The 9,626-nt window shown below is 34.9% G+C and overlaps 2 protein-coding genes across 2 annotated transcripts; one reads left to right on the top strand and one right to left on the bottom strand.

Annotated features, from left to right (window-relative positions):
- The first annotated feature begins 1,465 nt into the window (after window positions 1-1,465).
- On the top strand, window positions 1,466-7,166 carry LOC140975841 (potassium channel SKOR). The gene is made up of 13 exons (XM_073439772.1): window positions 1,466-1,984; window positions 3,011-3,235; window positions 3,368-3,431; window positions 3,661-4,000; window positions 4,139-4,434; window positions 4,627-4,707; window positions 4,804-4,902; window positions 5,009-5,230; window positions 5,367-5,555; window positions 5,937-6,012; window positions 6,110-6,404; window positions 6,622-6,743; window positions 6,817-7,166. The coding sequence occupies exons 1-13, from the start codon at window positions 1,737-1,739 to the stop codon at window positions 7,074-7,076; spliced, it is 2,517 nt and encodes an 838-aa protein (XP_073295873.1). The 5' UTR covers window positions 1,466-1,736; the 3' UTR covers window positions 7,077-7,166.
- An 842-nt stretch (window positions 7,167-8,008) lies between these two features.
- On the bottom strand, window positions 8,009-9,609 carry LOC140980705 (U-box domain-containing protein 21-like). Its single transcript, XM_073446757.1, has one exon. The coding sequence runs from the start codon at window positions 9,473-9,475 to the stop codon at window positions 8,147-8,149; it is 1,329 nt and encodes a 442-aa protein (XP_073302858.1). The 5' UTR covers window positions 9,476-9,609; the 3' UTR covers window positions 8,009-8,146.
- Window positions 9,610-9,626: the final 17 nt, after the last annotated feature.

Here is a 9,626-nt window from a genome sequence, read left to right as displayed (position 1 = left end):
ATATATAATTCACATATTTTTCTCCGGTTCTGCCCATTCTCAGTTTAATTATACAAGTTATTTCAGGGTTTTAAAACATTAAAAATGTATGTTTAAAAAAAACATAAAAAATGTGTATATAGAATTTATTTGAAAGAAACAGCTAAATGAACAGACTGACGCTACATGAAGTGACCAAAACGTTTTGGTTAATTAATTTCAGTTAGAAAATAATTATAGTGTATAAGTCTCTATCATTAATATGTTGTCAAACTTCCAATTTATAATTTAGTTTCATAATATTATATATATTACTTGAGTGATGATAAGTTATAACTCAGTCTAAATGCATTCTTTATTTATATCTGATTTTTTTAATAATCGGATATCTAACAACAAAACTAATTTATAGTAAAATCATATAATATATATACACTTTAGGTTTTTTTTTTTTTTTTTTTTTTTTTTTTTTTTGGTTTATGGTTTAGGAGAAAGTTTACTATAATTTGGATATCAACCAGAATTTTAAATATAATATGAGTAATGGGACATTATGTCACAAAATACAATAATGTTATTATTAACATCATTTTTATTATTATTTTGAGACATCACAAAAAGTAGAAGTAAAAATTATGTGACTATATAGCTAGGAAGCTGTAAGAAATTAAATTGTAATATATTATTAGACAGTAAAATAAACATAAGATCACGTTGCTTGGTTCATTTTGGAGGTGAAAATGAAATTTTTTTTAAAAAAAAAATCAAACAGAACATCACTAATGTTGACATATATGCCATATTAATTTTTTTTATTTACGTCACCAAATTTACATTTATTGTATTTTGAATTCTAACCAATTAATTAATGTAGTCTCTATTTCGATTATTACGAGATAAACACACAGTTGTACTATTTATCTTCCTTCAACTTATAATTCTCGTCATCAACTTTAATTTTAGTTAAACATTAATTATTGTCATAAAAGGAATACACGACATTTTCACTAAAAAAAAAAGTCCACTTGCTTTTCTTTTTCTTTTTCCTTCCCTGAATCACACATCACATCACAATTTTCAACGGCTTGTGTTCAGTGTTCATGACCCATTACCATATATATATATATATATCATACAAAAATTTGTGTGAGACGGTTTCACGGGTCGTATTTTGTGAGACAGGTCTCTTATTTGGATCATCCATAAAAAAATATTATTTTTTATGCTAATAATATTACTTTTTATTGTGAATATCGGTAGGATTGACCCGTCTCACGAATCTTCACAGATAAAGATTCGTGAGACCGTCTCACAAGAGACCTACTATATACACACATATACATATATATTGTGATGACAATAGATGTATATGAGTCTAAAGATAGACTTGCTGATAATATATAAAGATAATGTATTAGAATAATAAGTAATACACATTAAAAAATGAATAATAATGTTGATAGGAAACATGATCAGACGACCTCGAAGTTTCGATAAATACGTACATTGAGTGCAACAGTTGCTATCATCCAAGATAACTGCATGTGATAACATATCAACGAGATCATATGCAATTACAGCCATGGAGATCGATGAAGCCATTTTCGAGCATTAATATCACTCACTGTTTCACGTGATTTCACATCACCCGTTTTGATTTTTTTCCTTTTCCCCACATAAATATTTGTCAATTTTCAATTAAATTGGATTGGATTCGATTCGACTCGAGATTTCTATCTATCGTCGACGATCGGGAAATGTCGTTCAAGCAGAAACCGCCGCAGGTGGATGGGAATACAGGCGGAGAAGACGACGAAAGGGATGCGGTTGACGGGGGAGATGAGTACGTGATGGAGGAATTCAGGGACCGATTCGAATCATCGAGAGACAGCCGATTCACGTTGATGGAGAATGAGTTGTCCGCTCAGAGGAAGTTTAGCAGGCAGAGCGTCATTAATGGCCTCAGAGATCTCTCCCAAGGATTCTTCATCCATCCCGATAACAAGTAAGAATTCTCTCTATCTACGAGATTTGACACAAACGATAACATTTCATCTGTAAATTTTGTTCTATTTTTTCTTACGAATTAATAACGTACGGGGAAGAGATTCCCGCCATGCAAGGGATATGGGGTTGACTTTTGAGTTTTCTTGATTCATGGCTCATGTCTTTAAATTGAAGGACAAGTTTTTTGGCTAACGAGTACGAATTGATTGGCTATGTAGACTTGTAAATGACACGTGGAAAATAAAATGGTTTTTTGTCCCAAAACATTTATGAATATTGATTGCTAAAATTAGGCCTTAGTAGATTTCTAAATGTCATTATTTTGACATCTGGTTCTTTATTTTGGATAGATTTGGCTTGTATATTTGTGAAACGGATTAATTCAATTAATGTTAATTATGAAAAATAATATTTTTGATATAAAAATATTTTTTGTTAATTGAATCGAGTCATATATTCGTGTATCAATAACTGATAAATCCATTATAAAGTAACAAAGTCGGAATTTTGAAAATTTAAATAAATATTTTCCTTCTTTAGTAAGATTTTATTAACGAAATGGAAAGTTTTGCAATACCTTATAATCTACGTTAACCGATCACTAAAATCCTTATTATGCACAGATTTTTTGACTTCTTTTTTCCTGAAAAATAGGGATAAGTGGCATGCATGAATTGGATTCTACGTTTATTTNTACATAAAATAAACGATGAGTTTCATGCAGCCATGCATTAAACATGGTGTGAGAATTTACGTGTTATTTAATTTTGTGTTTTTCGAAATACAATTAATGAGCAAAAATTAAAATTGAAATCCTAAAACAACGTATGTGTTATACAGAAAAACAATTAAATTCTCTCGAGGGAACCATGAAAATAGAAATTTATTTCCAGTCAAGTGCATTGATATATATCCTTCTATGTGAATTCCAGAAATAGCATGCATGGTTAAACACAGTTATTTCAAATGAAAATGCATTTTTTTTACTATTCGAATCTTGATTATTGGAGGATAAATATTGTAGGTGGTACAAGGCATGGGAGAAATTCATACTGATCTGGGCAATTTACTCATCTTTCTTCACACCAATGGAGTTTGGCTTCTTTCGAGGGCTGCCTAAGAATCTTTTATTCTTAGACATTGCCGGTCAAGTGGCTTTCCTTTTTGACATTATCTTGCAATTCTTTGTGGCTTACAGAGATAGTCATTCCTACAAATTAGTCCACAAGCGTACCCCAGTAGCCCTTCGGTTGGTATTTTCGTTTCCTCGCGTAGTCTTGGACACTACATGAATGCAAAACGTGCATTCTCATAAGTATTTTTTTTTGCTGTATTGTTATTTTGAGTTGATGTCTGTCTTTCTTTCTTTTTACTTTTTCAGGTATCTCAAATCCCATTTCATATTTGACCTTCTAGGTTGTATGCCCTGGGATATTATCTATAAGGTTTGATATTCTCATCTACTGGATATCTACTTACTCTTTTATCATCTGAGGTTGATAACAATCTGTAAATGAAAGAAAGTAAATGGTTCGTCTACAATGGGAAACCATTGAAATTTTTGGACACTAGAAAAGTCTACGATGAAGAATTGTGACCACACAAAATTGAGATGAAGGTATCTTAATTTGTTCATGTCATTTGCTTTAACAAACAACTTAATTTTCTAATTAGGCTGTTGGTAGAAAAGAAGAGGTCCGTTACCTTCTATGGATTAGATTGACTCGAGTTCGTAAAGTTACCAGTTTCTTCCAGGTGATGGAAAAGGATATCAGAATAAATTACCTTTTCACAAGGATAGTGAAACTTCTTGCTGTGGAACTCTATTGCACCCATACAGCAGCTTGTATCTTCTACTACTTAGCTACTACTCTCCCCGAAGAAAAGGAAGGCTACACATGGATTGGGAGTTTGAAAATGGGGGATTATAGTTATTCTCATTTTAGAGAGATTGATCTCTGGAATCGATATACCACTTCTCTATATTTTGCCATCGTAACCATGGCAACCGTAGGTGAGTCGTCCTAGTCTTATAATTCATTGCTACATCTGGCATTTATCTTGTGTTATGGATTAAAATTTGAATTGTTTGCTTTCCTCATGTTGCCATTGCATTACTACTTCTCTGACCAACAATCACGGTCTCGTGCAGGGTATGGAGATATACATGCAGTCAATTTGAGGGAAATGATATTTGTTATGATATATGTCTCTTTCGACATGATTCTTGGCGCATATTTGATTGGTAACATGACGGCCTTGATTGTAAAAGGATCGAAAACAGAAAGATATAGGGACAAAACAACAGATCTTATGAAATATATGAACAGAAACAAACTGGGAAGGGATCTCCGTAATCAAATAAAAGGTCACTTGCGTCTACAATATGAAAGCAGCTACACTGATGCTGCTGTTCTCCAAGATATCCCAATTTCCATTCGTGCAAAGGTAGGCTCCTAAAGACCATATTTACACAAACCAATACAATCAGAATTTTGGAAATTAAGAGTTTTTTAAAAGCTTTAGCATTTACTATTAGAGCATTGAGAATTCCTGGAAAATTGTGATGCAGATGCTACACATATTATCATCGTTGAAAAGATAATATCTTAAGTTACAAAGCCATTCACTTTTTTGCAGATATCCCAGACCCTGTACAAATCATATGTTGAGAATATTCCTCTTTTCAAGGACTGCTCCTTAGAATTCATCAATCAAACTGTAAGTCGATCTCTTTACTATTTTTTTTTAAAAAAAAATTTACTGCTACTACACATATTTGTTTTTAAAATTGGAAGATCGATATTGACTCTGTAGGTAACTAAGGTCCATGAAGAATTTTTCCTGCCGGGAGAAGTGATAATGGAACAGGGAAATGTTGTAGATCAACTTTATTTTGTTTGTGATGGCGTTCTGGTACATTTCTTGAAATCCTCCCAATTTTTTCCCTTAAACCCAATTCCTCTGTATGTTGATTTTCAGATGATGGATTGAGTTATAGATGCTACAATTTTTTTCACAGGAAGAAGTTGGCATTGGAGCAGATGGATTAGAAGATACAGTCTCTCTTCTGAAGCCCAACAGCTTGTTCGGAGAGATTTCCATTCTTTGTAACGTCCCCCAGCCATATACTGTTCGAGTTCGTGAGCTGTGTCGACTCCTGCGGATTGATAAACAATCTTTTTCGAGTATTCTTGAGATATATTTTCACGATGGCCGAAAAATATTAACTAACTTGCTGGAGGTAGTTAAACTTTGTCAACTTGCCCACATGCTCAACATATGTTTTCTCCATTTTGTCACCATTTAAGTAATGTGAAAAAACATATCGATGAGCATGAATTATCCTAAAAAATATAACAAGTTTTGCAATTATGTAGCTCAAAGAATCAAATATTCGTGTGAAGCAACTGGAGTCCGATATTACATTCCATATTGGAAAACATGAGGCTGGGCTAGCTTTGAGAGTGAATAGTGCAGCTTATTTTGGTGATTTGAATCAACTAAAAAGCCTGATTAGAGCTGGAGCTGATCCCAACAAGAGAGATTATGATGGCAGATCAGCCTTGGTAAGGAAATTATTCATTGTGATTAATTTGCTAAAGAACTCACTTGATTAGTTCGCCAAGGTATAATGCTTAGTCAACTGCAAATTCTTTTGTCCCAAAGCAAATTAAATTCCCACACTACTCTTCACTGCTGAAAGAAAAAAATATGATTTAGAGTCTGTTCCTCAATGGGAGGACTTTGAAATGTCTTTTTTTCATCTGTTTGCCTATTATTGAATACTGAAATGATTATAAGGCTTTCCTCGAGACATTCTTCATACGTGTGGTGAACCAACAACGCTATACGATGAACAAGATGATGGAAATTCATCAAGATTAAATGTCGAAAGAAGTGAAAAAACACCTATTGCTAAAAAGCATGTGCTATTTTTTCCCCTACAGCATCTTGCTGCAGCTAGAGGATTCGAAGATATTACTAATTTCCTTCTACAAGAAGGTGCGGACGTCAATGCTGCAGGTAAACTACAGAAGCGATGCTTTTCAGATGCATTAAATTTGTAAAATAAGTACTTGAAATGCTGCAGAAACTAATTTTTTCGTGTGTTTCTGAACAGATAATTCTGGAAGCACACCAATACTTGAAGCCATCAAGAACGGGCATGACAAAGTTGCTTCTTTGCTTTCCAGAGAAGGGGCGTTATTAAAAATAGTTAATGCTGGTAGTTTCTTGTGCTCTGTGGTTGCGAAAGGCGAGTCAGATTTGCTCAGAAGGGTGTTAACTTATGGCATGGATCCGAACACTGAAGATTATGATAATCGAACACCACTTCATGTAGCTTGTTCTCAAGGATATTATATGATGGCTAAGCTGCTTTTGGACGCAGGAGCCAGCGTTTTCGCCAAGGACAGGTATGTTTGATTCTTTCACCATTGACAATGCTCATTGATATAGATATGATGTGAAATATTAAACATGCATCACAACTTATAGCATATTCATTAATTTCCGACACTTCCTAGCCGCTCGAGCATTACATAGAATACGAATTCAAATCAATATGATCTTGAATAATGTGTCAAGTCACCCTGAATCTAACATTGTTTGGCTGCGCATAATCTTTACAAGATGGGGGAACACAGCAGTTGATGAGGCGAGAATGTCCGGAAACAAAAACATGATTAGGCTCTTGGACGAAGCAAAGGCAACTCAATCATCCAGATTTCCTGATCTTTCTGAAGAGGTTACAGGTACTATAAAATCCTTGTACTTTTGTATGCTCAGACCGAATTCAGCTAGTGACACATGTCAGATTTTTAACAGATAAAGCACACCAAAAGAAATGCACCGTGTTCCCTTTTCATCCATGGCATCCCCAGGAGGGTCGAAAACATGGCCTAGTAATGTGGGTTCCTTGGAGCATTGAAGATCTGATTGAAGTAGCTTCAAAGAAGCTAGAGTTGCCAGATCCATCTAGTTATTGTATTCTATCAGAAGATGCAGGGAAAATCCTTGATGTGGATTTGATTACGGATGGTCAATTGTTGTACATGATCAATGAACAAACGAATGCCACACCGTGAGGTGTAGCTTTGGACTGTATCCTTGTACATAATGTGATTCTTCTACCCCATGAAAATCAATGTAGCATCCATTTTGGAGTTGGTTACCGTTTACACTTGTCTGAAATTAAATATTAAAACTAATTTTTAATAATGAGGACAAAGAAAGTTGTTATATGTATCAAATATTTTAAATATTATCAAATAACATCCTTTAATAATTGAAAGCATAATACTAACGTTAGATTTTTAACTTTTCATATATTATGACCATATAATTCCGCCATGGCCGGTCCCAAGCCCCGGGTTAAGGAGAAAAGGGTCGTGTTAGGTTGCCAGCCAGCGTAAACTTTGGCAATATCTTTGTATGGACAGCTTTAACTACTGTGCTTGTAGATATTAATAATTATTTGGGGTGTCTGATTAACTTTTCCATTAAGTGGCCTAATCTTTTTTAATGAGGTGTTTTATGTTTAAAGACTCCTGATATTCCCTTTAACTACGTACCCACGTGAGGAGTTGAAAAGTGTCGATTCATTTAAAAAGTTACAACAAAACAATTAATTAAAGAAGAAAAAGCAGAGGGGACTATAATTAATTAGAGTTACTTGTAACGATTCCCAACTTTCGAAAGTTTTTGCTGGTAAAATTTTACATGCCACTTGTAGCGTTTTACTTTATCTGTATCTAAGAAAACGCTGACGCTCTAGCGACGAGAAAGTGAACGGTTAACACCCAAAAGAAAAGAGATTAGGTTGGTTCTTGAAGAACTTCTGTTTGATGGAGAATGCGTGAATATCACATTGGAGGAGCAGGACACTGGACTGATAGATGTTACAATCTTAGTTAATTTCGTGTTATTGTTTAATTTTAGACATCAACATGAGATAACCATTTCCTTAAAGAGATATGAAACCATGATCTCAGGTCCAATATTGTAAGAACAACACAATGATTGTAAGAAAAATGAAATTGTAAAAGATTCAATTATAGGATATTGGGATCCAATTTTTCTGTACATGCCCCCTCGCTAATTAAGTTAACATGAAAAAGAAAACTAAAACATGTCCTATTTTGTGCAAAAATATTAATCAATTGGGTATTTTAAGATACTTGAATCCCACATATGATTCAAAGCAATCTACCTCATCTCTGAACATATTCATCATTTTAAACAACTCAGTGATCTTCTCTTTGGTTCTTTTCCCACAGCCAACTTGTAGCACAACCAGCAGTTTCTGAAAAGCTCCAAGTTTCACAGCCTCAACCACACCATTACAACTGCCATTTTCTCCAGAGATTAACTTGTACAGAATCGAAATAGATAAATCTGTTGCGGCATCTGATACATGTAAGATCTTCTTCACAAGCAATGGAATAGATAGCGCGTTGTCGTGCACTATGTCCTTCCCCTCTTTTGCGTTGCATAAACGGTCCAAAACCACTAGCGCCTTGTCACAAACGCCTCTATCACCATCAACAAGAAGTTCAAGGATCAAAGGAATCAGCCCCATTTGAATAAACTTCGATATGATTAGGCCACCAGTCGTCTTTTCAAATACCATCATGTGGTGAATAACCACAAGGCATGCCTCTGTTGCTTTCGGGCAAATGGGGACTTCCAAAATCTGGAACAGTTTTTCTTCAATGCCATCAATTCGCTTTAAGCGATCAATATAATCTTGATCTGCACAAACCAGCTCTTTCAATACTGAAATGGCGTTTCGCCTCGTGAGAAGATCCTCCTCGTTCAAAAACAATGCCATGCAGTGTAGAGAATTGGTAGATTTCAACTTGGAAATGCCTTCTTGAGTTCGTGGAGGCGCCCATGCCAATGCAGACAAGACTTCTTTGAGCAAATTCTCGTGTATATCGATTGAGAAACGAGAAAAATACTCGAACGAATCTGTCAATGCCGAGCCAATCCCATTTTCCACAATGCAGCGCTTGTTTCTTTCGCTTTCTTTGGCCAAAATCGTGATCTTGACCACCAACTCGATGCACTTTTTCCCATCTCCAAGTCTTGTTGCAGCTACCATTTTCGAACAAATATCGAGTACCTCCAGTCGAGAGATCGGAACTCTAGGTGTTGGAATCCTCTCAACTCCATGAGACTTATTCTTAACACACCAGTCTTGAATCATTTTTCGTAAGATATGATTTGGGATTTGCTCAAAATTTGTCAAGATTTGATTGGTCACGGGGCACCTCACATTCCCGGTATCGATCCATTTCTCGATGCTATCCCTATCGTATGTAATCCCCGTCAACAACGTGACCGGATCTTTCATCAACTCCAGCGATATCGGGCACCGAAAATGAGTAGGAATGGTGAGTTCAAGATCTACACTAAACCCTTTCGAAACCTCACTTTTTCTGACACTCGCACCACCTCTGCTACTTCTCCACGAGAGGATCATTGTGAAAAATATCAGAGAAGATAAAACAAAATGAGTTGATTTATATATAGATGAAACTAAAGTTTGTATGCTTATCAAATAAATGGAGAAAATTTTATGAGAAGTATTCTTTTATTTTTTGCAATTGTGATCTTGATAATATGCCAATGTT

The sequence above is a fragment of the Primulina huaijiensis genome, chromosome 1, assembly GCF_012295235.1.
Source record: "Primulina huaijiensis isolate GDHJ02 chromosome 1, ASM1229523v2, whole genome shotgun sequence".
Classification (NCBI taxonomy): domain Eukaryota; kingdom Viridiplantae; phylum Streptophyta; class Magnoliopsida; order Lamiales; family Gesneriaceae; genus Primulina; species Primulina huaijiensis.
This window is presented reverse-complemented; position numbering and strand designations above follow the sequence as displayed.

Excerpts from the sequence above, each read along its gene's own strand:
- LOC140975841 (XM_073439772.1), top strand. The coding sequence starts at position 1,737 with ATGTCGTTCAAGCAGAAACCGCCGCAGGTGGATGGGAATACAGGCGGA. Across the intron at positions 3,236-3,367 it reads CGTACCCCAGTAGCCCTTCG|GTATCTCAAATCCCATTTCA; the intron begins GTTGGTATTTTC and ends TTACTTTTTCAG. Across the intron at positions 4,708-4,803 it reads TAGAATTCATCAATCAAACT|GTAACTAAGGTCCATGAAGA; the intron begins GTAAGTCGATCT and ends TTGACTCTGTAG.
- LOC140980705 (XM_073446757.1), bottom strand. The coding sequence starts at position 9,475 with ATGATCCTCTCGTGGAGAAGTAGCAGAGGTGGTGCGAGTGTCAGAAAA.